At 39.1% G+C, this 27524-nt stretch overlaps 2 protein-coding genes across 3 annotated transcripts in view; both read left to right on the top strand.

Moving 5' to 3' along the window:
- Positions 1 to 11967, top strand: part of csgalnact1a (chondroitin sulfate N-acetylgalactosaminyltransferase 1a) — a 34093-nt gene extending 22126 nt beyond the window's left edge. The window contains exons 5-8 of the mRNA XM_051413390.1: positions 5768 to 5946; positions 6833 to 6927; positions 7163 to 7244; positions 9523 to 11967. Of these exons, the coding sequence (XP_051269350.1) occupies positions 5768 to 5946; positions 6833 to 6927; positions 7163 to 7244; positions 9523 to 9818 (652 nt within the window). The 3' untranslated portion in view covers positions 9819 to 11967. The remainder of the gene's footprint in view (positions 1 to 5767; positions 5947 to 6832; positions 6928 to 7162; positions 7245 to 9522) is intronic.
- Positions 11968 to 14157: 2190 nt separating this feature from the next.
- Positions 14158 to 27524, top strand: part of plpp1a (phospholipid phosphatase 1a) — a 14864-nt gene continuing 1497 nt past the window's right edge. The window contains exons 1-5 of one of the 2 annotated variants that reach the window (XM_051413393.1): positions 14158 to 14928; positions 20549 to 20700; positions 22160 to 22440; positions 25388 to 25445; positions 26981 to 27157. In XM_051413393.1, the coding sequence (XP_051269353.1) occupies positions 14871 to 14928; positions 20549 to 20700; positions 22160 to 22440; positions 25388 to 25445; positions 26981 to 27157 (726 nt within the window). In that variant the 5' untranslated portion in view covers positions 14158 to 14870. Of the gene's footprint in view, positions 14929 to 18636; positions 18792 to 20548; positions 20701 to 22159; positions 22441 to 25387; positions 25446 to 26980; positions 27158 to 27524 lie in introns of both variants that reach the window. The other variant, XM_051413392.1, reaches the window with a different exon arrangement.

The raw sequence follows: 27524 nt of genomic DNA, 5'->3' as shown, positions 1-27524 counted from the left end.
AAAGGAGAGTCGATCACCCAACATGTCCTCACTCTGAAGGTCTGAAACTCAAATTGATTAACACAAAGAAACAGTTCAAGTGCATGTACACACACACATACACACACACCTTCACTCACAAACAAGTCAATATCTGTTCCCAGCAGTGATGGCATCATTAGTGGCTGATCTGATTCTACATTGCCCTTCCTACAAATTAAATTCACCTTTAGAAAGTGGTTTGATTTGTGTCTACTCCCAAACAACCTCTAGCTATTTGTCTTTTTTTTTTTTTTTTTAAATCACATACACTGCACAGTGTCCCTGCACCAATTCTTCCAAGAAAGATTATCAACAGCCAATATAAACCACTTGAGGCTAACAAGATCTAAGTTGTCCCAGATCTCCACAAGCTTTCTAACCCCAACCAACCCCACTTCAGGAACTGAATGAAGGTAAAAATGCTTTGTCTTTTTTATAGCAGCTGCTAATTATTTAGGTGTATATATCAAAAGCTAACCTGGTTTTACTGTAACAAAAGCCTAAACAAGTAGAATATAGGAGATAGAGGCAATTCTCCAGAAAATCAGAGCCTCAGTCTTCAAGCATTCTGCCAGACACCAGGGATGTTGTTTAAAATAGATAGGATCAGCTGCTGAACTTTCAAGTATATCGCTTACACATCCATACTTCAAAGCTGAAACTCAGGCTCAAGCCATCAGGGGGCATGTAAGTTTCTGAGCCTTACATGCTGAAAAATAATGATTCAAAAGAACGCAAGATAAAGAGGAAGAGATACAAAAAAGGGAAAGGGAGGGAGATTGTGTATAAAGTAGGGAGAAGAATGAGTGATCTGTTTAAAAAGATACCAGTCAATACACATGAATAAGTACTGTGCTTCAGACGCAGAGGAGAGACGATGTCTGAGGGCGAAAACAGTGAGAACGGAAGTTAGAGGAGAGTTGTGAAGATAAGATGGGAGAGCAAAGCTAAGTTGAAAAAAAAAAAGACAGATTTTCCGAGAATGGAAGAAGAGCATCGTATCAAAAGGAAGTAGTACGTTAAGATGAAAGCGAGGGATCAGGCATTTGGACAGATAGAGAAACAAAGGATGAGATCATTCTGTCACTCATTCAGCTCCAACCTTTACCTCATCTTTCTCTCTGCAACAACCTCTTCAATAAGCCTTTCATGTTACTGGAGCATTTGATTCAGTTCGCAGACAGGTCAACAACTCTCCCAAGAGCCTTTTGACTAGACGAGAGAAGATAATGTCGACAAGAAGGTGACTGAGAGAAGATTATGAGCGGAATAAAATGATAAACAAATCTTAGAAGAGTTTCAAAAGCCATTTCACAGATCGTCAATACAGGCCCATTCTGTAAATTACTCACTGTTGATAACGCGTGTGGCTTTCTTGCCTGAGGGCTGAGCCTGAGCGTGATCACAACAAGTCTACATTTTTTATAGCTTGCACTTACCTTTCCATTACATGCACAGAACGTTGATTGCCCAACTCACTGTAAAACACTTTTCCTTCTGCACAATAGCCCAGAGAGCATATACCAGCATGCCTGCTCTGTAAACAGTAGACATTTGATGGACAAGCAGGGAAAAAATGCGTTGTTTAAAAGTTATTGCTGGCATTACAAACTCAGGTTGGTGACGTCATGGGGGTCACCTAAGTAATTAGGGCTTACCCTCTGGGGAAAATGAACGTTTGTACGAAATGTCATGGAAATCCATCTAATGGCTATTGAGATTTTTCTGTCTGGACCAGCCAACTGACCAACATGTCCATCCCCTGAGCAATGCCGCTAGCATGGCTAAAAAGCAAGAATGCTTCAGTGAGAAACGTGTTTAGACTAAAAAGAGGCCTGGATATGGCAACATATAGGGGCTTACATTTAAGACTTTTCACATTCAGTAAGCACCGTGTCTGTAGGCAGTCCTCTAAGCTATAACCACACACAAGCAAATACATATAAATGGTTAGACAGAGGCACAGATTCACAGAGAAAGAAAGGAGACACAGTAAATCTGGTCTTCCCTCCTTGTCCTGAGCAGAACCAACAGGATCAGGGCTGCTGCTGAGACACAACATGACAGCTCTTTAAGGGCTTCCCACTCTGACACAATTCCAACAATTTAGCCCATACTAGGTACCAGCCCACAGTAAACAAATTGACTATTTTAGACCATAATAAGGGTGCTGATGCCTGAGGGGATGAGGGAAGAAAAAGAGCACAGTATAAAAACTAATTTAGAAAACAAGGATATCACAGGGCTTAAGTGGACTTTTCCACTTGACACAGTTGTGCATGTGTTTATATTTTGGGGCTTGTATTTTAGAGACTCAGAAAATGGGTTAGTGGACACAAAAAGGATTTGAGAAATATTTAAGCAGCTAATGTACTCAGGCCAGCAAACACAACATACACTTACCAGGATGAATAATATGTCAACTTTGGCTTTCAGGAAATAGAGACAATTACATCTTCAGTAATCAGGAAAATATATTTATTTATGACTAAATGTCTGTAAATACATACAGCTGAATTTGGAAATCATTGTAGGAGATTTGCACACTTAATATGAAGCTACCGTTGGCTTAGCTTAGCATGAAGGGAAACACCTGTCCAGAGTCTGTCCAGAGGTATCGAACTCCATCCAAAAAGGGACTCTATATGGGGTGAATATCATGCCATATTTCAAAACTGAAAAACATCTTTGAAAGGTTCAAACTCAGTGTTTGAGAGCTTGAAATCTAATAAAAAATGTTTTCAAAATGTAAGTTTGGAAGGCTTGCATAATGTTTTGAAAGGCTAAAAAAAAAAAATTGAATCTATTCAAGCATTATTTTGTTGTCCTTCTTCACAACAGCAGCAGTCGTTTTACAGTGTTGCTCCAACATAGATGCATAGTGTTTAAAATGTGTCACTCCCGGTGTATTAGTTTGTTTTGTATTAGAAGTTTTTAAACCTTTGCAAATTGCGATCTGGTGCACATATGTTGGTGGCAGAGTTCTGAAATGTTGAAACTTGAATTTCGAAATGGCAAATCTTTATTTTGAAACATTTGCAGACGTACGTTTGCACTCGTATGGCCGACTGTGAGTTTACCACATCCACTTTTCAGAGATCTTAACATATTTGTGAGGTTGTGAGTCGTAGAGTAAACTTTATTGTCCCCAAGGGGAAATTTGTTTTGCTACATGTGAGTTCTGGCAGCTCAGACACAATCACGTAAAAGCCCTCACTGAGCTCTGCTGATATGTAAAACAAGGCTCCAAGAAGACCAGAAATCTGTTTTCAAGGAGTAACTCAATCATTTTGGGAACTACACTTATTCTCTTTCTTGCTAGATTGTCAATCTCATGCCTGTATTGTAGATAAATATGAAGCCACAATCAGTAGCTAGTTAACTTAGCTTAGCTTGAAGACTGAAAGAGGGGAAAGAACTAGCTTTACTTGTGCAAATAGTCCAACACAGAAAGTATTACTTAAAACAAAAGAGGTCATGATATTTTTGCTCCAACAAAATACAAAATCTCAATTTTCTCTTTTGATAATATTCAAGAAATAAACAACATATTTGCTTCTCCACTCACTGAGACGGTCCTTTTGAAAGACAGTTTTCTCTTTATCTCTGACAAATGAGTTTCCCGCTCCATTAAAGTTGAGACTGAATCAACATGTGAATGTAGCTGCTTTTGCATTAACATTGAGACAAACAAACAGAGCTATTGTGCTCAGTCTCTACCATCTGTGGACAGTTTAGTGCCAGCGGGTTGGTCAACCTCTCCGGGGACTCTGTGTAGACTGAAACAGATCGACTCTGTTTGGATTCATAAACTGTAGACAGACGTGGAGACGGTCAGCAGACGTTTTGACTGACAGCAAGTAAACACATATGGATAGGTACATAAGGACATCTTGTAATTGTTCCTGATATTTTACTTATTCCTTAACTTTGCTGGCCCAGTTGTTATTCAGACAGACAAATAAGACACTCATAATAGGTGTCATGTTTATGTTTCTCTGGGATTTACGGCTATTCTGACCAAGTTTAAAAGGTTTTATTATGTCTTATTCATGGGAGAGGCTGAAAGGATGGACAAAAGCTTTTACGCAGTAATACACATGAATAGATGTGCAGATACACATTATTCACAGACATCTACACTCACACACACAGCAGTTAGATGGAAATGTGGGAAGCATGATTCAAGCGGCCTCTGGCAAAAACAAACCGACCGTGTTTCCTCTGGTCATCCTGGTTTCCTGTAACAAAGCTGTGTATGTCTGCCTCTGTCCACCTGCTCTCTCTCTCTCTTTGCTGTTTCACACGTGCCATGTCACCAGACATCACATGAACGAAGGAGGAGGTTAGATCCTGTTTGTTCTACCTCGGACAGAGAACCAGTTTTTCCTCAGTATCTTCTATCCGAAGTCGATGCAAGTTTGTGTCTGTGTGTCTCAGTCTGTGTATATGCATGCATGAGCAAAGGATTAGTCACTAACAGTGTGAATTGTTATGGTTAAGCAAAAAGCCACAGCTGTGTACATCTGGATCCAGCTGTTTCTCTTTACTCTCACCACATCCTTGGAAAACAGGCCACTGATGGAGGACGCTTTGTTGTCCCAGTTAATTCTTGTTCACATCATGACCGGAGTCAGAGAGAAAAGACCAGGAGTCGACAAAAAGAAGTCAGTTCACAAAAATGTTGTGCTGATATGAACTTTTGGAAGAAGCTTCGTAAGGTCATTAAAATTTTAAAGGCATAGGAGGAAAAAAACTGTGGATTACCAGGGCCGGATTAACCCACAAGGGAAGCCCAGGGCAAAATTGTACTGTGGGACCCCATTGACCCTCAGATTTCTTGTTCTCTGTTGCCTTTAAGTACCCATTAAATACAGTGCATATGGCAGCTGCATTAGATTTTTTTCCTAGAGTCATAGAAACGATCTGGTACTCCTGTTCATCTGGCCCCATGTGTGCCGTGCTGTGTTTGTTTTTAACCGGTTATGAAACAGCCTCACTTTAATACTGATGCCTTTATGTAACCTACATAAGCACACAAGACCATCAGAGAGAAGATTGGCTATTTCTGTATAAGTATTAGTATTATAAGTATTATAAGGTCAGATTCCCCTTGAAATCAATTAAACAAGGTGGTGGAAACACTACCGCTTTTGTACGCAGGGGTCGCCAAAATCAACAAAAAATGGAAGTTCCTTGTTGCTGCTTTAAGTATTTTGAGGTACTTGAACTGAGCAAGAACTTACTTTAGCTTGAGGAACATATTCTGAGTTAGATAACATTAGTTTAATTAGAATTATTTGGATAGTATTTACACATAAAGCATAAGAACAGACCATATTTATTAGGTGTTATTAAGAGAGAGTGACTATTTTTGTGGTACTAATACCTTATAAGGCCCATGGAGAGAAAAGCAAATTAAGGTAATTTTCATGTATAACTTCCTTACTTACTGTCAATAAGCAGTAATTAGGAGGTTGTTGAGGGACAACTTAATGGCCTAGTAGTTGCAGAATATGGTCATGGAGAATAAGGCATTAATACATGCTTATAAAAGTCATGCTACTTATATGTATGCTAACAAGCAACTAGTTAATGCTGATTATGTGTACCTTAATATAAAGTGTTACCATATTCTCTTTCCAGTTCACCAAGGAGAGTTTGAATTTTTGTATATGAATAAATTCTGCAGAAAATGTGACCACCATCATCACCGCCGCTCTCGTTCGCCTCTGTGTCTCTGCAGGGAAGTTAATTTTAAGAACTACACTCTGCTACAGCTGGACGAGGAGTTTTCTCGGGGACGGGGTCTCGACGTCGGGGCCCGAGCCTGGAAGGGCGGCAACGTGCTGCTTTTCTTCTGTGACGTGGACATCTACTTCACCGCTGACTTCCTCAACACCTGTCGACTCAACACGCAGCCCGGTGAGACAATGTGGACAGCTCCTTTTAACATGTAAAAGATTAAAAGGGTTAACAAATATCAACAAGGTATTTATGACTAGTTAAAACTTTAAATTAAGGTATCTACAATTACATTTCAATGCATGTGTTTGCAGATATCTTTCATCATCATTCTGACTAGTCACTATGCATTTGTAGATATGTAAAACGTCATTAGGGAGAGTTAAATAGACCTTTTTATGTTAAACAGCTTCCACAAATACAATTTTTAAGGATGTCCGTAGCTCCTTTGTTGATATCTTAAAGGGAATTGTAGCTATAATAACTCAAATTTGAGATATTTCCAGTTTAGTTTTGACTGGTTGTACTTCCAGGTTCAGTAATATATTAGATTGTGATATCCAAAAAGATCTCCTTAAAAGGGCTAAATTAAAGATATCTTTAATCGAAATTATGAAAAACCACTTTCAAGATATCCCCAATTTAAGTTGGTTAGTTTAAATGGAAATATCTTAAATTCACATTTAAGATATTAATTTTTAATTAATTTAATTCTGGACATTTCTAATTAGATTTTACATACAATTCAGTAATTCCTTCATGCTTGCCAGAATATAGATATCTGAAATTCAGATTTTGTCAAAATGTAATTACAAATATCTTGATTTAAGGTTTTGACTAGTCATAAATACATTGTGACAATGTGAATCCTGTCAGTCTAATAAATGATAAAACATCATGGTGATTTCTGACCATTCAAAATCCATTCGGAGATCCAGTCAAACTGTTGTCATGGCGATGATGAGGTGAAACATATTAGATGTTAAAAGGGCCTGTGATACAAACACACACCTTCCCATCAAATCACTGCCTAGCTGTCTGACAACGCCATCTCGCTCCTTCTCAGGTAAAAAGGTGTTCTACCCGGTGTTATTCAGCCAGTACAACCCCACTCTCATCTACGGCGGTCCCGAACACATCCCACCTGTGGAGCAACAGCTGGTAACACACACCTATCAAATCTATCCTCTTCCTCTCCTTTTTTTTCAAACACTCTGCTGGAAAATATCGTACTCGGTGCTGTGCCACATTGCCGGAAGGTTCAGAAATATTTCCCCTGTCCACAGCTGCATAAATCCGCAGAAGCTTGCTCCTGTTGAAGTGCCTCCCGTGTGTGCAGAGCTGATATATTTCTGTTCATAAGCTCTCTAAGAATTTAAATTATTTTTCTCTGCAGGTGATCAAGAAAGACACAGGGTTCTGGAGGGACTTTGGGTTCGGCATGACCTGCCAATACAGGTCCGACTTCATCAACATAGGTAAATATTACAGAACAACAACATTTACAACACAACATGCACCGCAGTCATACCCACCACAACATCTTAGCAATGCAGGAATTTATAAACAGTTGCTCTTGGGGGTTGATTATCTGTGCAGAGGTTACATAACGCAGGGTAAAAATGGGCTTCCTGGATGGCTACCAAAATACGCTATGTTAATGGTGCCATAGCTTAATGGATTTGAAAAACATCAGAGCACAAACAGTTCAATATTACATTACTGTTCTTAACTGGGAGGAGATTTTATTATATTACTCTGCATGAAACAGCTCTGAGCTGCAGCATATATTAGCATATCTCATAGCACCATGCCCTCTCCATCTGTATATTAGGTGAGGAATATTGGCTCTCAAGACAGATTTACATCAATTTAGTTTGCCTCCAAAGAGAAATCAATTAAAGGCTGCAGTGAAATTCAAAGTGGTTTATTGTTTAGGGCAGACGCACACACAAGAATGCAAATTCTCTCTGCTGCTGAAATGTTAAACAAGGCTCAGAGACGGTCGGAAATCAGGTTTAAAAGAATAGTCTGATATTTTAAGAAGTCACACTTATCCACTTGTTTGCCAAGAGTTATATGCAAGTACATGCATTTATGTATGCAACTATGTATGTATATAATGATTATGTAGTATGATGATGATGATGATGACGGCAATACAATGATGGGGAATGATGAATAATAATAATGATGATGATACTATTAATAAGAATAAGAATAAGTATAAGTATAAGAATAAGAATAAGAGTAAGAATACTATCAGTAATATTGGCAGTGGGGGTCAAGCAGGGCCACGGCAGCAGGCACAACCACCATCCATGGTGACCCTCAAGTCCCCCTAACCATGATCTGTCCCTTAACGTAACCGAGTTGTTTTTGTGCCTAAACCTAACCAAACCTTAGGCACAGTGACAGCAATAGACAGATTATTTTTGAAATGCTGATTTGTAATGGTGGTGGAAGTCACTGACAAATGATGCTGTCATGTCAATAGTGGCATCGGTATAGAAAACGCTTGTATCTGTCATGGAAAAACAAAGTACTTTGCCATTTAAGTGGGAGGACTTGTTGTGTATTATAGATTTACAGGAGGTTACGTGAGACAGTTTCTTGGCCAGGAGCAGAGACATCCTGTGCAACCACAACTTATTGTGTGTGCACTTTTGTACGGATTAAACAAACAAGATATAACTGTTTGCTATAATATTAAATAGTGAATTAACCTGTTTCCAGTCTAAGCTAACCAGCTGCTGGTTGCAGCTTTGTATTTACATACAGACATATCAACGTTTTCATCTAACTCATGAAAAGAAGTTACCCCCAAAATGGCCAACTATTGCTTTAAAAGTGAAATCAAGTTGTGCAGTGTTAGTTTCTTCAGAAATTACAGTGCAATATGTTATTTAGGTCATGCACACAAACAAATGAACAATTTATCTGTTGGGTTTAAAATTCCTGTCTTATCTCTGTTTAGCCCTGGAGCAGGAGTTAAAAAAGGGACAGAAACAGACAGAATAATCAAAATATAACTGCTGACAGACAGAAACCATGAGCAGAAGCAGACGTACGTAGTTCAGTCTAAAAGATACAGGTATAAACATGCCTGGTCAAGACCTGTTTTGCAGTGCACAGCCCCCCCCATGAAACAACAAATCAGGCCATGAAAAGAGAAAACTGATTATGATCACATACTGCAGACTCTAATCAGGATTCATAATCAGCACCCTTTTAAGAGGTAGTGAACGCAGTACTGAAACATTTAATTGCTTAGAAATGTTTGCATATCAAAAGGGTGTTTTGGTTTTTTTTTTTATACATAACAACACATCCTATGATGGTGTAATGAAGTTTTTTATTATACTATGTTCAGTTCAGGTTTGCTGTGCATCCTGGCTCACAAACACAGAGCAGATCTGAGTCGACCATGAGACAGTATGTAAATGGTAGTGTCTGATCAGGCAGTCTCCAGATGTTACATGATTACCATTAGGACCAAAAGGAAGTAAAACAAAAGGCAGAAATCCAACAGAATGTGATTACCGATGGAAATAGAAAGGCAGGAAAGGGGGGTCAATTGCACCTAAAAGGTAAAATTAGCCAGGGGGAAGGAGACAGGGTAGATCAAGGTGAATACAACAGAATCAAGGAACCAAACCAGTAGGGGGCTGGAAAGCTGCTCCTAGATAACACTTGGTCATCATGTCAGTACTGTCTAAATGTAAATTTTCTTCATTCCCCTTCTGCTGTTTTCAGGAGGGTTTGACATCGACATCAAAGGCTGGGGGGGCGAAGATGTCCACCTGTACAGAAAGTACCTCCATAGCAACCTCCTAGTGGTCCGAGCACCGTCAAGAGGTTTGTTCCACCTGTGGCATGAGAAACACTGCGCCGATGAGCTCCCTCCAGACCAGTACCGCATGTGCATGCAGTCCAAGGCCATGAACGAGGCCTCGCACGGCCAGCTGGGGATGCTGTTCTTCAGACACGAGATTGAAGCTCACCTCCGCAAACAGAAACAACAGCAAAACTCGAACCCCAAGAAGACATAAAGGCTGGTTGAGTTACAATAAGCACAACGACTACAATCAGTTAAGAAATAGTTTGGGGAATGCTACATAATTTGGGAAAATGTGCTTGTTTGCTTGGTTGCCAAGAGTTAGATGAGCAGACCGATGCCACTCTCATCTCTGTACACTGAATATGGAGCTAGGGCCGGCACATGATTAGCTTAATTTAACATAAAGACTGGAAACGGGACGAAAGAGCTCGCCTGGCTCTGTCAAAGCTATCTTATTCATACAAAACATTTTTGTGGTTTTGTGGTTTCCTGTCTCTATGCAGAGCTAAAATAAACCTTCCATATTTAACATATAGAGATAAGAGACATGCTGCTGCTGCTAAGAGACAGGAAGTGGAGGTAAACGGTTAACCAGCCTCTGTAAAAAAAAAAAAACAAGACAAATGTGTTAATTTATGAGCATTAGAAGTGCTAGTAGGTGGATTTTTCCTCTTTAGACAGAGACAATTTAGTTTTCTTCCCCCTGCTTCTAGTCTTTATGCTAAGCTAACCCTCTCCTCTCGTACAGATATAAAACTGGCATCAACACTCAGCAAAAAAAAATAATAACAAACAGCCATATTTCCCAAAATGTCGAACTGTTCCTTTAATGAAAAAAATGTGAAGACCTTTTTACTTTTCAAGAACTCAGAGCACTTTGTTGCTCTAGAAAGGACAACATGAAATTAAGATGAATTAAAACTGATTAAACGGCTTGAGGAATTCATCTACAGAACTGGAGTGGACTTTATGATCTCCTGTCTGAAACATCCATCTTTAATTTAAAAGGACCAGTGTGTAGGATTCAGATGACATTGCAGACTGCAACCAATTGAATACAGCTCAGCCATCCGAGCATTTATATAGGAGGAACTACGGTGGCAGAGCCGGTGTATGCTTTGTCTATTCTGGGCTACTGTAGAAATATGGCGGTTCAACATGACGGCCTCCGTGGAAGAGGACCCGCTCCCTCTGTGGATATAAAAGGCTCATTCTAAAGTAACAAACACACAACAGTTCTTATTTTCAGGTGATTATACGCTAATGGAAACATAACCTATGAATATTATACTCCATTTCTGACAATAGATCCTCCTAAATGTTACAGACTGGACCTTTTAATGTCCATTTGTAACTTCCTTTGTAACAGCAACAAGGCCTTTAAGAAAGAAATCAGACAACTTAAGTATGAGCTATGAAGTCTCCGAACCGTGTGCCTTCTGGGAATAAAACCTGAACACTGTCTCGTCAGGCTGGCCAGTGAAAATTGAACCCTACAGGTTTTTATATGTAGGGAAACAGAGCCACCTAGTGGACTGAAAGCGAACAAGACGTTGGCAAATAAACAATGAAGGACTCGTTTTAAGCCTGGAATGGCCTTGTAAAACATATTTTTAAAATAAATTATTGATCAGTAATCCTCATTCCTTGTATTTAAGTTTGTTATTATTTTGTAAATGCCATTTATGAGGATTATGATTTCTGATGCCGTTGTTGCCAGGGCAGTATTATGTGTGGACCATTCACTTTTATGACAAAGTGAGAATGATGAGTCAAAGAAAAACACGCCATGAAAGACAGTATCAGTAGGTATCTGTCAGTAAAATGCTACCTATGAGTATGAGACGTATGTATTTACGCCCAAAATATATCTAAACATAGGTTTATTTATAAATGTTAATTTAAAAGACTAATTTGTGGACACATAACGGATAGATAAAGAAAACAATTACTGACTGACAGTAACACTGTTCACTGTCCTGACATTGACGATGACTTCACATAAGTCAGAGTGAGACTTAATATTTTTCTCAATCAAATGTGACGAGAGAGAAAATGTTGTGTCACGGAAAACTGGAGCTGTTTTAGGTTTAGAGATACACCCGCCTTGGTGGTTATTTTATATTTGTTTTCATATATTTGCCCATAAATCTCATTCCAGCACTTCTTCAGTCAATCAAAGCGAGCTGTACTTTTGGTGGTTGACCATAGATGTGAAAAGAGGCACTTTTTAAATGGTTCTTATTGTTTGCCATTGAAACATTCCTTGTAATAATACATTGAATTACTTTCTTTACAGTTCAAGTTATTTTTTCACTTCATGTAAATGCGTTGAATAAAACATATTTGTGCATTGTGTATATTTTATTATTTATTATGTGTTTGTTTATGTAATGTAAGAAAGATATTACAGAATATTAACGTTTTTTTTTATTTCTTAGCTATCCCATAATAATACACATATTAATACAGTATTATATTGTATATACTTACACGTTTACAACGTTTATTTTCTAAAGTCTGTTTTTATCTCACCTTTTTTTTCCCGATGGATGTTTTTATGTTTTTTATTACGACACTTTTAATCACAGAGTCTTCACCTTTGCAATAAGACAAACAGGGAAAAGCAAGTTATGTGATTGGCTGTGAGAGAACAACAATATTGAACACTTTGGGCCTCCATGCAAAAAGAGCCCTTTTATTTTGTCAAGACAAATTAATAAAACACAGAATCACCATGAGTGCTTAAAACCTCATGTCAGGCTGAAAAAAAACAACAGAAACCAAACTGTGGTCCATTCACACAGGTGTTTTCAATCACTTAGCCTCATTAAACTTTAGTTCTAGTTAAACTCAGATTAAACAGAACGTTTACTTTACATTTTTGCACAAAAACTGGGACTGTGGATCAAAAATTGTTTGAATGTTTTGAATGTGTGTGTAGGGACTTTAGTGTGTGATAGGGATGAGTTCAATGTAGAGCAACATCTTCATCACCTGCAGTTAATCAATGCAATCAACCTCCAACCGCCGCAAAGTCGTGCTTCTACAAACAGGATTGTGTTCAGTTTTAACACATAAAATATAAAAGTGGTGATAAAACTTGCACTGGAGTCACAAATTATTTCAATATATTCCTTATTTTACGTTATATTTCCTACATTCCTGTATCTGAGCAGCTGAGGACTGCCAACGGAGAGACCTCGAGGCTTACAGCGTCAAACATTGTGATGGAGGATCTTTGAGAGATTATTTTGGTTATTTTACCATTTATAATATTATGTCATCGTCAGTAACAGCAGGGACTCTCTCATTATCTCTTGCTGTTTTTATTTTTTTCTTCTTCACATTTTGAAGTTTTCCCAGTGATACAGGCTTGAGGAGGCAATGGGAAGTTGCTGAGTCCTCAAAGTAGTGAGTACTTCAAGCCTGATGATTTTGACAGGACGGGTCAGATTGTCAGGCTTAGAGAGATGGTGCGAAATAAATTCAAATGAACAATCAAACTTGTTTCTTTATTAAAATATAAAATTAATTCATTTATACATTTATCAATATGCCATAGCCTACCATATGTCTTTGTTAAAGAGCATAATACAAAGTCTTTTAGCATGAACGCACGTATTTTTCATAGTGGTGGAGGAAGTACTGAGATCCGTAAAACTTTTTAATACCACAAAACAGAAGTACTCCATTAAAAGTAACAGTTCAACACTGTGCCCTCCAAGTTGATAGTGTTTTCCCAACAACAAACCCTGGGTGACCTCCGAGATTAAGGCCCTATATATCTATATCTATATCTATAGATATAGATATAGATATATAGATGATTAAAAACAACAATAATGATAAACTAGAAGAGACATGATGGGAATTAAACTGTGTGCTAGAATAAATAATGTGTGTGTAGCTTAAGCTCCAAAGCACTAGATGGGGTCAGTGAGCTGATAACAATGTCAGCTGTAATTTCTGTTGACCTACACTCCTCTTTGTTCCTGAAGTGTACATGGTAACTCTAACCACTGATCTTAGACACTGAGGGAATAAAATACAGACAAATCGGTGTTTGCAAACATGATGACATTATATAAGAAATAGATTAAATGTACACATTGGTGTTTTCTCATTATATTTTAATTCAGCACTGATTTGTTATTGGATCAGTGACTTCTGGGAGTTGGTTAACCAGTGGATTATTATTTTTATTATTATTAATAAATAGGAGAATCGGTTTTGGCAGCTTTATTTATTTATTTATTTATTTTACTAATAAAAGGCTGTCAACAGTCAGCTTATATCTACATTTTTAATGATAATTTTTTTAATTATTATTTTACATTTGCATAGCTAGCAGGCTGAGGCACAATCTGTAGAGTATTATATAATATTTGATTAACACATTAGATTTTTATACATTAAAATAAACAAACAAAAATGGCATAACTTCCTGGAGTCGCTGCTGGTTGCGGGGCAACCTTACGTCACAGCGGGACTCCAGGAAGTAACTGCGCCCGGCCGGAAATAGTCCAACCGCACTTAAACCTCCATGACCCCTGCGATGTTTATATACTGGTTAAACAAATAAACAAACAAATAAATAAATAAGGTGTTAATCAGTAAGCTTTAGAGGTGCTTGTAGAGGTATTTTAACAGATATATATTTATTAGAGTGATCCTGTCTCTCTCTCTGGAAGCGATTACTTTCCCTCCAGGATACACGAATAAAAAACTCGTCTTTCCGATGTTTCCTCTGGCACCTGAAGGCGGCACCAGGCCCTCGGAGCTTTCCGGGTCCGTCGGACGGCTTCTGCGCCACCGGGGTTGCACGCAGCTGGAACAGGTGTCCGGGCCAAATGACCGGCAGTCCGGGTGGTAGTGTTTGTTTTATTTAACAGCTTTAACACCATGAGACACACACGGGGTTCTGGGCTCTGCTGCAGTGCACACAACAACAACAACAACAACAACAACAACAGCAGCAGCAGCAGAAGAGAGACGCGTTACTTCTCCTCCTGATTTGCGCTTTCCTGCGACCCGGGCGGTCTGCTGGTTCCTCTGCGGAGGCGTTAACCTTTTATTGAGTTTTTAGCCCATTTGCTGTTGGGATTGTTTTCCTCCCTGCAGCAGGAGAAGCAGAAGCAGCAGCAGCAGCAGCAGCGACGTCCCGAGGAGGAGCATCCCCCTGGTGTTTATTATAGGAGAGGAGGACGCAGCACAAACCAGGGAGAGAGAGAGAGAGAGAGAGACACAGACGAGAGCAAACATGTTCGAGACTAGAGGAATCCCCTTTGTCCTGCTCGACTTAGCCTGTCTTATTTTAGGTATGTAATATTTTAGTTTTTTTACCGACTTGCTGTGGACTGTTTTTTATTGCTGCTCTTATTGATGTTAAGCCGATTTGTGACCTAATATAATCCTTCTGTTCGGATATTTAACAGCTTGCCATCACGTGAAGGGAGTGGTGAATGTTCAGTAGCCCACGAGTGTGAGACTTTATACTGTTAACACTGTTTTATTTTAACCTCTAATGGCACCACTAATCAGACTATATGTTTATTTCATACATGTTTAGTATCTTTAAAGCGTTCCTAGAGGTCTTCTTCCCTCCCAGTACACAAAGAATTACATGTTCTTTGTGTTCAGTGTATGCAAATTAGTCCCAACGTATCTTCAGTTGTTTCAGATACTCACTCTAAAGGTTAATAATGTGTTTTTTCTTGAGTGCAACAATCTGTAATAATGTAGCAGCATGCACTATAACACAAATCATTCCTCTCATCAGTGTTATATTAATTTATATTTAAGTGCTTGCCCTATTATACAATGCTTCCATACATGAAAGTTATAGTCATTTCTTTCTCTCAGATAGTCAAATGCTAAGGCTGCATACATTCCTGATTTATATTAATTTAAACCAAATATTAATTGAAAATAGTTAGAAATGGCATTACTATATACAATACAGGCTATGTTTTCAACACACTTACCAGTTTCCTGGCTCAGGTAACCACAAGTCTTCCTTCATTACAGGGGGAGGACACTTATATCAGGTCTGAAACTGTATTCAGATTAAAATATCTGAACTACAGTGTATAAGTTTACCTATAAGTCCTTATCTTGTATCTAAAACCACTTTTGTTAAATATTAAATGATAATCTAAAAGTTAGTCTTTATATTTGAATGTATGAATCATTGCGTTGGTGCTCGTGGGGCTTCAGACGGTTTCAGTCTTGCAGTGTAGGCACAGACATCCTATCTGGGACTTTTACTTCTTTTTGAAATCTGGTTATGAATGATTGATACGTTCCATTACTCATAAAGACATACCTTCCCTCGCACAGTCTGCGGTATATCTTAACATTACATATTTGCTTGTAGGATTAAACCTTTTTGGGGGTTTTATAGCTTAAAAATACACTGTTGGGATAGTGATTTGTGTCTGATATGGGTTTTCCATAAAAAGTTCAATTACCTGTTTCTAAACTCTTAAATGTTGAAAAATCCAGACAAATATTGCTGGTTTCATGAGTAAAAGGGGAAATGTAAACTAAACTTCCAGGGCATATTTTATGTTGCATCATTTTGTGAGTGCAGTATGACTGTACAGACTCAGTGTGCTGTGTGGATGACTGACGCAGAAGCAAACTTGATTACTCTGCTAATGAGTGAAGACCATTAGATTATAACCAGGCATCTGCGATAGTCTGTCTCCGGTGCAGACCAAGGCTTTTTAAAACAGTCATGCACCACTGCATTTAACTAAAACATGCACACACAGGTAGTGAGGTTTGACTCATTAGAACAAAGCTCGATGCTTCTTTTTTCTAAAGGTAATAAATAATGTGCAGGGAGAGAGGATATTTGTGCTTAAACACAATTACTGAGCAGGCTGCAGTGAAGTCTTGGTAAAAGATTAAATAAATTATTATTTTTTTATGTTTAATATCCACAATTGTGTTATTCTGTCTGTGTTTGTCCCTTTAGTTGCACAGTATAAGAGATGAGAGCAAGTTAAAGTGTTACACTGCTGTTTGCTGCAGATAGAAAGTGACGGGGCGTCGTGTGTGTGTGTGTGTGTGTGTGTGTGTGTGTGTGTCTGCCCCCTGACTATCTGGCATTTCCAGCTGTTGTAGCCAGTCAACTTAGGATGGCACAGCGGACAGTGTCAACAGCTGCAGAAATGGCAGACAGAACAGAAATCCCAGACAGAATTTAAAAAGTAGTTCATAGGTTTGTGAAGGTGTATCTTCATGTGATGTGTCACGGCTTGTTAACGTGCATTACAGTTCAATAATAGACCCTCATTTTCTGCTTGAATGGACGAACAACTCCCGTCTTTTCTCCGCTATACAATGGGCTAAACGGGCCAAACAGCCAGAGAAATGACAGCAGCTTTGCATTCAGACTTTGAACTGTCAAGATCAATTAGCATAATCTGTTATCTTTATGGTATTTTATCTATAGAGAGTACTTAGCTGTGTCCACAGCTCCTTTCACACCAATGTGAGTCAGTGCTCCAATAAAGCTTCTCAATCCTCCCTGCTGAAAAGCTGCCCAAGAATAACATCATTTTTTGGAGTCATGAAGTCACTGTTGTCGTGTGTCTTTTGCTGTGTGTAATGCATCATGTTGCAGAGTATCTGTCTGAGCTCAAAAGATAAAGATATGACTGCCACTATTTTGTGTTTTTCTTACAGTGAACAAATCACATGAAAAGACCAAAACTAACAATGAATTGATCCTAATAACAAATATTGTCTGTGTAGCCTGATTTCTATGTGCATTGTTGTCAGAAAAATATTCAAGACACATAAACAAGCCACACTCGTTGTACTGGAGGATATGTTCAACCATCTACTATAAACACGAATGAGTCAAACCCACCTACACGTCATGCTCGCTACAGCGCAAAATTCACGGCTGAAAATGGTGCCAAATGAAGACACTGTTTATATACACAGCACTTAAAGGAAATCATTCTCCTTTTTGAAAACATGGAACTACATATTTGTGATCTGTTTTTTAAAGATTTACATCTTCAGTAAGAACAGATGAGTTTTATAATTTACTGAGAGACAATTATTCATTGTTGGTTTTGGTCTTTTTTTATTGAATTTTCTTGAACTTTTCCTTGAACTAGACTGCTAGAAAGGTTGGGGTCTCATCTCTGTCACAAAGATTTAACATACACTTAATTTGGCTCTTCTGGAGCCCGACCGGCCTATTGCAGACATATTGGTATCTGTATTGGCGTCTGATTTATGCTGGTGTATATAATGAAAAAAGGCTAGTAGTTATTACAGTACTGATGTTTAGGTATTTATTTATTTTAATCTTTATTTCTCAGTGTTAATTTCTATATATTGCTGGACAATGTAGCCCTGTTACATTATTTAACATGTTAAAGAATATTTAACTTATATTCTTTAAAAAGTAACTAAATCCTAAAACCTCTGTATATGGGTATTTACTAGTGTTGTTGATTAATTCAGGTCCATATCTGGACATTGCAGTGCAAAGTATTTGATTCTACATATTTTGCTTTGAAAATGCACAGCGACCGCAGCCTACTGGCTGAAACCCAGCTATCACAATTGAATTTTGCTACTGGCTGATCTGGAGGCAGGTGACGTTTGTGGTGGCAGACCAACGTCTCCACTCTGCAGACTGTGGCCTGCTACGTAATCCTAGCCTGACGCTCATAGCACAAACCACAAAGTTATTTAAGAAAGCAAGTACCTTTTTGTGGTCATATCAGTAAACAATTGGTCTAGTTCCATTCCAGCTCAAAAAGGAACTATTGGCTGCCGTGAACGGTGAATTTTTCCCTTCTAAATTATTATCTGTCTCAAAAAACCCACATTGGTCGGGCTCTGGACCTCTACAGTTCTATATTCACTTCTATCTGAAGGATGACAGTTTTGAAGACCTTAACACTTTGTTTTGGCACCTTCACTTCCTTTGCCATGCTTCTTTTTCTTCTTTTTCTCCCACTCTGACCTCATCCTCCTGATCTCTCCGTCCACAGGAGGTCTGCCTCTGGCAGCCTTTAACCTGGGTAAGATCCGCCCCTATCAGAGGGGCTTTTTCTGTAACGACGAGAGCATCAAGTACCCTTTCCACAACAGCACAGTCACCTCCACAGTGCTCTACACTGTGGGCTTCACCCTGCCCATTAGCTGCGTAAGTAGGAGTCACTCGAGGCAGGTTTGACAAAGTACATGACCTGTTTCATGGCAAATATGTTGACTTGTCACACGCAGGGGTGAATTATAACTTGCATTCCGATGTATGCCAGGCCCTTGGCTCTGGTAAGAAACCTGCTGGGTTACTGGCACACCTACATGAAAAGCAGCCATTATTTCTGCGATTAGCTACTGTTGTGCTTTTCCTGCGATGGCAAGTCAAAATGTCTGCTGTGAGAACTGGCAAGACCAACATATTTCCAGAGCCTAGTTTAGGATATATTCAGAATGGCTAGCTTCCTGTTTGATAACACAGATAATACTTTTAAATTGTTCAGTAGCTGTTACACAGCTACCCGTTATTTAAACCACATATGCAGTGCATTTTATTTAGTTCAGCTTCTGTTTCCCATCTGTGTTCAACATCAGCTCTTATATCAAAAGCTAAAGGTGAAAGAAGATGTCCACTTAAAAAAACTGATAAAAAATAAAATCATCCAGAATAAATCTGAAATCGTGCTGCAGCTACTACAGCAGGACGTTTAGCTTCTAACAAATCTGACCATTTATGAAGATTGGAATCATATAGTTCAATGTTTAGTCTCTTAACATTCTTATTAAATTAAATGAACAGTCCAATCTCACAACTCAAACTCGTACAAAAGACACCAAACCCAAATTAATTCAGTAAGTTAGCAGCGTACCATTTCTACTTCCAACAATATAATAAAATATATAATAATATAAAGTTAGGCCAGGCTTTGTTTGCTCAATTTAATCACTGTGTTTTTAATGTTAATTTATTGGGTGAACTTTCTGTTGCTGTTGTTAATTACTGCAACGGACATGCAGGCTGTGTCCCTCTGTTCCTTAAAATAGCTGGAATGCTCTTCTGGAACAGAGCGATTGTTTTTGGAGATCAACAGAGCCAAAAAAGTGCTGGTGGTGTGTGTGTGTGTGTGTGTGTGGTGTGTGTGTGTGTGTGTGTGTGTGTGTGTGTGTGTGTGTGTGTGTGTGTGTGTGTGTGTGTGTGTGTGTGTGTGTGTGTGTGTGTGTGTGTGTGTCTGCCTTTGGTTATTGCTTCGCGGTATCGGTGATTTATCTCTTCCATCTCTCATCGTCTTTCATGTATCACAACCACAATCTGTAATATTTTAGATATTGTTGTAGCCTAATTTCTGCTCACAACTGCTCCCTTCATCATTCACTGCCTGCCTGCCAGAGGAAGGTGTGAGTTTGGAGCTGGAGAGTCAGTTTTAGGAAGCGGTTAAGCAAGTATCCCTATGTTACAGGAAATGAGTGAGAAAGTGTGTCAGCCCAAGTGTGTTTGTTGAGAGAATTCAAACTAGAAACAATCCCTGATAAATCCTGCTGCGCCAACAGTTTCAAAGACAAAGTAATGAGGACTCAGTAACCTGCTCAGAAATGTCATTTTTGTGCTCTTGAAGTTTGGCTTTTCTCTATTAACATCCACTCCTTTTTATCAGCATTTAACTGTCTCGTTGCCATGCCAACACCTTAACCATTAATATTTGCACTTTTTTTTTTAATGTTCCTGAAAGTTTGGCGAAGGATGCTGCCTTCAGAGGACGCAACGTTTGGTGTAACTCTCTCTCTCTCACGGTTGCTGTCTCCTGCTTTGCACGAGCACACAGTGTTGCATCGTGGGTAGAGGTCCGAGACCCATTGACATGATCTTGTAACCTGTATTTTTTATTTTTTCCCTTGTTTTTTCTCTCATTGCTTCTCTGCTAGCTGGACTCCCATTTGTAATACTCAATGTGCAACAGAGTCCTTTCCGCCGAGGCTTTTTCTGTAACGATGATTCAATCAAGTACCCCTATAAAGAAGACACCATTACCTATCAGTTGTTAGGAGGTGTCATGATTCCCATCACAATACTGACTGTAAGTGCATCTATTTGTGTTTTCCCGCTAACGGTTCTCTTTATATTTCATCTTCCTTCTTATTTACATAATGCTTATTATGATCCCCTTTTACACTCTTTACTTCTCTCTTTTGTCTCAGTCCATGGTTGCTGCTAGATACATTATTCTGTAATGTATGTGTTTTTAATGGCTTGCCATTAACTGCAATTAATTTGCTAACTGCATGTTGTAGAAAACGTTTTCAGAACTTTTTCAATACTAACGTTTGAAGATGAGAGAAAAGTGACCTGAGGCAGACCTTTTTTATATGCAGAAAATATATTCCCGGCCTTAAATTAGTCTGCAGCAACAGTTTGCAGAAAGACTCTATATATGGCAGATGTGAAACTCTTCACAAGCAGTGCAGCGGTATTCTTGGACAGTCGATGCTGAATGGAATTGAAAAAATTTGATGGCACGTAAAGAGCCTACGAGAGAGACTCAGTCAGCCTAGTGTATAAACAGTGAGAATATCCGTTTACTAAAAGTCTCCATACTGCAGGTTTTATCTTCAAAAGGGATTTAAACAAGCTGACTTCCATTTTATACTTATAAAACATCTTTAGCTGCAGTAAGTTCAGGTAAAACAGACACCTTTTTTAATCTTTAGGGGCACTTTGTTCGCTTATTGAAAGCTTCTGAGGATAGCAGAGTAACAATAACAGCCCATCAACAGCTTTTATGCGAGGCAAGTGTAAGCCCTGTGGGGCTTTTTATCTGTTAGACACATTCACGTGAACCTGAACCACAACATTCACAAGAGGAACCCATGAGTCATTCCTCCGGTGCGTCACAGAGCGCGTACACACACGAACAAATACGCCAAACTGATTTACTATCAGATCTAAAGAAACGTTTAGTCATGTTATTTTGAGTGGACATCATCCTGTGGCCTTGGTCCTTTCAACATTATGTATAGATGAGCCTTCCTCTATAATGGAGTGTGTACTTAAAGGAATTGTTTGACATTTTGGGAAATAAGCTCACTACCACCCTCTTATCTGTCAGTGAACATGAAGCTACAGCCAGGAGATGCTTAGCTTAGCATAAAGACTGCTCCTCTAAAACTCATTGACACGTTATATCTAGTTTGTTTAATCTGTACGACAACTGAAGTGGGGCTGGTTTTGCCCCCTAACTGTCTACACCTAGTAGTTGCTATTTAGCGTACAGACATGAGAGCAGTTTCTAACTCTCTATCCCAGAATTCAAACTATTGTTTTAAACACTGTTACCCAAACAAAAGTTTTGTGTGAAATTAATGTAATAGTTTGACTTTAAAAAAAAAGAAAAAAACAAATGGATTATTTTAGACCCAATATTTTAGGGAACGTTTCTGGCTCTGGTGTTGTAAATATATCATACAGTTGCTTCTTTCTTGTATTTCTGTACAAACCTCTAACTCTGTATCCTTTCCCCCATCCCCTCCTCCTTACAGATGGTCTTTGGCGAGTGCCTTTCAGTTTATCTAAAGCGCATCAAATCCAAGTCCTCTTTTGGCAGCTACGTTTCCTGTGTTTACAAAGCCGTCGGCACCTTCCTTTTTGGTGCCGCGATGAGCCAGTCTCTGACCGACATAGCCAAGTATTCTATTGGTCGGCTCAGGCCGCACTTCCTGGATGTGTGCAGACCTGATTGGAAACTTATCAACTGCTCGGTGGGGAATTATATTGAAGAATTCACCTGCACTGGAGACGCAACGAAGGTCAATGAGGGCAGGTAGGTGTTGCCATACCTCCAGAATTATTATTTTTTTTAGTTGCAGCGCTTAATGGATTAGTGGAATTGAAGGAAAATTAATAAGCAACTATGTTTATAACCCATTGATCGCCATTATTAAGCAAAAATGTCAAATATTTGCTGGTTCCAGTTTATTAAATTTGCGGATTTGATACTTTTGTTTGACGAATAATAAGAATGAGAATATTTTTTTTTGTAAGACACCTTTCAAGCTTAAACACAAAGTGCTTTACAGATTAAAAGATATACACAACAGAAACCTTTAAATCAGAAACCATTGAGTGTCCCCCCTGTATGACATACAAAATAAACAAAACATATGATAGTAAACTAGAATAAAAATCAAAATAGATCACTATGCCATGCTACATTTTAAAGGCATTTTTCATTATTTTCTTATTATATTATTTTATTGACAAAATTAGTAATTGATAAACACAGAAAATAATCATCAGGTTAAAATAATCATTAGTTGCACTCCTAGTTTGTGATTTCAGATGTTTGGTGTTTAAATTGGCTCTTCATTTAAACTTGTAGCACTCTAAGTTCTGGTTTTGTTGCTCAACAGAAATCTGACCAAAAAATAAATAAACCTCTGTGCTCTCCATTGTTTTGTAACATGCTTATGTGCTTAAGTGCAAAGAGCAAAGGTTAAATATGTCACTAAACTAACGTATGAACGATTATGTAATTTTATAATGGTGATAAAACTTGTATGGCATGTCCTTGTGAAGTTGTTCCACATTTATATTCTGCTCCTATCTGCAGACAAATGATGTGAGGAGTTTTTAAGTGAGGTGCAGGTAGAGCCACTTAAACCACACACGAGGCCGGAGATACTGGGGTTGAGTAATATCAGGAATGTTGAGATTGTTTTGATTTTTAGTTCTGTATCCCTTATCAGCTCAGAGCAGAAGGAAGTTTAGTGGGAGGAGGAGAGGATATCCACTTCTCATTCTGATGTAGGCACGACCGGCGAGACCGGCAGTAATTATAGAAGCAGAGGCCTAAATAGTCACATCAGCCATGCCGATTGTATCAGTGATTTAAGAAGCGGTTATTATGAGGGACTTTGTTCTCTATACTGTTCAGTCGTACCTAAAGATAAAGCAGGTTATTCTGCGTATAGGTAAGAGTGTGTTGTTCAGCTGCAGCCTTTGAGTCTAGGTGGGAATGAGACCACTCACCCATCTTTCCTCTGGGTTATCCACGGTACATTTACCAGGGTGTGGTGCACAATTGTTGATATTTCCTGGAACCCCATTACTACTCTGCTACTCAGTAGTTTTTTTTGTAATGTGGCATACTGAGACAAACATTTATCAGCAGGTCATGTCTAAAGCTTTTAAGATTACATTTCCAGCGTGTGTGTGTGTGTGTGTGTGTGTGTATGAGTGTGTGATTCACTAATAGAGCCAATAAATGCAGCAGGAGAGGAGGTCAGGATCATCTTACTGTAATATGATTCCTCTTTGGCATACTTTAATAACTATCCTAGGAGAAAAGAGGCCTATACTGTCAGAGCTGTATGTGTTTGTCTGCATTGAAGAAGCAAAGATGCCTCAAAGGTTGAGTGTGTAAGACAATAAGTCACAAATAAATATTTTATCTCAATGGATAATATTAATATACAATGAGTGGAGGCCTCACAGGGTCTGACCAACCTGCAGTTTTAATGTGGCGCCACAGAGGATGTACAGAGGTCAGCGTTGTTATTGCAAGGCCAAAGGTCTGTTTGAGCACCCTGGATTGTCCACTCACCAACACTGTTGGGGCTGAAAGGATTCGTTGATCAGTCGATTAATAAGGACCAGTGTGTAGGAATTAGTGGCATCTAGTGATGAAGTTGCCGATTGCAACCAACTAAATACAGCTCAGCCTTCCAAGCGTGTACGAGAAACTACGGTGGCCCGCAAAACACGAAAGGCCCTGTCTAGACCCAGCATTTGAGTTGTCTATTCTGGACTTAAGCCGGACCATTTTAGAGCTGTTCTGATACTGTTACCAGTGCCTGTAATGCGGTATCTGGTATCGGTGAGTCTGTGCACCGATCCACATAATTCATTAGCCACGAAAGAGGATCCTGCTACTTCCCAGTAGTGTCCCATTTGCCATTTTCTTTGGCCTTGACCTGCCTCTGACAAAGGGTTCAAGGCCAGGCTTAGTAGTGTACACTTTTTAGAAAATAATTATCTAAAGCATATATATCTACTTAACGCACACGTATTGGATTGGTGCTTGGTATTGGCGGATACGCAAAGTTCAGGTATCGGCATCTTTATCGGGGAGGAAAAAATGGTGTCGGAACATCTATAAAACATGGCGGTTCTACACGCAGGCCTCCGTAGAGGAAGATCCACTCCCTCTGTCGATAAAAACACTCTTAGGTGAGGTCACAAAAACAAAGCAACTCTTTTTTTTTTTCAGGTGATTATACACTAATGAAAACCTACCTGTTAATATTATATTACATTTCTGCCAATAAATCCTACATGTTACACAAACATTCATTGGGTGCGCACCAAATAGGCAGATGTACCGTAATATTACTGTGTGTGTGTGTGTGTGTGTGTATTAATGGCTGTTGCTGTAGACCTGGTTCCAAACCACAAAAGCACAGCACTGTTATTATAAACAGGAAGCAACTAAAGCCGCGGCAAGGACTGGAACTTCTTTTGAGCTTCTGTCCGCCACGTCCCTCAACATCAATCTCAGGAGTCAGTTCTCCAAAAATACAACAAACTAACTTCCCACCGCCCTAAATAAAGGTGTTCCAGGATGGGGCGATGTGTGGGTTTGTGCGTCTGCTAACCGTAATGAACTATTAATACAACAAGTGTCTTCTAATAGTTTTTTTTTTCTTTTGCTGCAGATGAATTAAGCACATAACAAAGTGTTGAGCCATGCTTTTATCTTTCCATTGCAGGCTGTCATTCTACTCCGGCCACTCCTCTTTTTCCATGTACTGCATGTTGTTCCTGGCTGTAAGTATCTTCACCAGTTATATAATGATTTGATTATCTCAGTCAGTATTTACTGGAACCTTGTGTTCATGAACAGATCAAATTATTAAACACCGATTGGCATATCAAGTTTCTGAGCAAATGTGATGGTGATATTGACCAGGAATATTTTGACATTTTGGGATTGACACTGTTTTTTTTAATATTGATACCACTCTCATGTTTCTGGCCATTCAATTTAAAGCTACAGACAGCAGCCAGTTAGCTTAGCTTAGCATAAAGACTTAAAAGTGTTAAGAAGTAGCACAAAAACTGAGTTACTACTTGTTGTTTTTAGTGTCTGTCCAGTAAATATGACAGCGAGCAGTTGGTTAGGTTAGCTTAGCATAAAGACTGGAAGGCCTATTTAGACTTTGTGCAGTTGAAACAAACGATAACATGTTAATAAGTGAGCAGATGTTAGACAGAACAAGGCTATCTGTTCACCACTGTATTTGTGCTAAGCTAAACCGAAAAAAAAGTGTAGCTGTATCTCAAAATGTCGAACTATTGATTTTAAATGTAAGATTAGAACCAGTTGCACGATAGCTTAGCATAAAGACTTGTAGCATTAAGCTTAAACACTACACGTTGTGGATTTTATTGTTGGCTTCAGGCAGAGCCAGGCTAGCTGTTTATTTTATTTTGTATGCCTTTCGATGACCTTTCTCGGGGGAGAGTCTGTATCCGTGTCGTCATTCATCTCGGAGAATTGCCGCATCCTTGACTAGAGTCTCTGTTGTGTTTGTTCGGTGCAGATTTTACTGTCCGGCCCTGATAAACTTTACAGGCTGCTGATTCATTCAACACCAGCAGATGTATAAATAGACACAGGGACAAAGTCCTGGCACCATCATAAAGCTCTCTCTGCCCCTCCGCATGGAGTGAAGACGGCAGCTCTGACGTTTAAACATTTACCTACACACCCTACAGTGCACCAATTAAACGTCAGCGTTTGCGTGAGAAATTTAAGCGTGGCAGGAAGAGAAACATGGATCTGGTTAAAGTGGCTTAACTCGCGTGTCCTTTCTTGAAACAGAAAGAACAGACGCCCCCTGTTTTTAAACACAAACACAATTAAATGTTTATGCCACAATGGAACATGACATTCACCAAATTCTTCCATGATAACTCACCCTGCTTCAGAGGTGGTGTGATACTTAATTAGCTGATTAGATAATAGATTCTACGTTGTACTGATTACGTCTATCAGTGAAATTGATTATTTCAAGGTCAAGTTTGGCAAAGATCTTCTCACCTTTTCAAACACAGAAGAAGAAGTAAATATGGGCGCATGACCTATAAAAAAAGAGGATGTTTTGTTTAGTTCAGGAACATTTTTTGGGACCGTTTCTTGCATGACTGCGTTGTCTCTGGTGTGGGAAGTGGAAATGGAAATAAACTGAGTCATCTCCAAATCACTGCAACTCATTTTACTGCAGCTCATTTTCCTGCCACTCATGCAGGAATGTTGCCTGCTGCCATCATCCACAAGACTGTGTGTTTTCTCTTCTCAGCTCTACCTGCAGGCTCGACTCCAGGCTGAATGGGCGAGGCTGCTGAGACCCACAATCCAGTTTTTCTTGATCGCCGCCACAGTGTTCACCGGACTTTCAAGGGTGTCAGATTATAAACATCACTGGAGCGATGTGCTGACCGGACTCCTGCAGGGGGCCCTCATGGCCATCCTGGTGGTAAGTGACAGAGATGAGAGTCACACTGTATCAGTTCGGTATAGAACTACAACCAGGTGAGGTTTAGATTAACATGAAGAGTGGAAACGGCTAGCCCTGGGTTTGTCTATGTGAAAGAGTCTACAGGCATGCTAGGTGCGGCTGTACCACCATTTTTGTTGACTCAAATGTCGCCCAACTCTGATTGGTGCAGTGAAATACGCTAAGCCCCGCCCACTTCATACCAGCAAGAAAAGACAAAAATACAAAGTTTAATTAATTCAAAAAATCAGATCATTGTCTGACCTTTTTGTGTGTCCATGTAGGATCTCATGGCTCATAAAAAGCTGATTTTAAAAAAAACAAAAACATTTCAAGGCCTTTAAAT

The sequence above is a fragment of the Dicentrarchus labrax genome, unplaced genomic scaffold, assembly GCF_905237075.1.
Source record: "Dicentrarchus labrax unplaced genomic scaffold, dlabrax2021, whole genome shotgun sequence".
Lineage (NCBI taxonomy): Eukaryota > Metazoa > Chordata > Actinopteri > Moronidae > Dicentrarchus > Dicentrarchus labrax.
The sequence above is the reverse complement of the archived record's forward strand: the minus strand, read 5'-3'. Positions and strand labels throughout refer to the sequence as shown.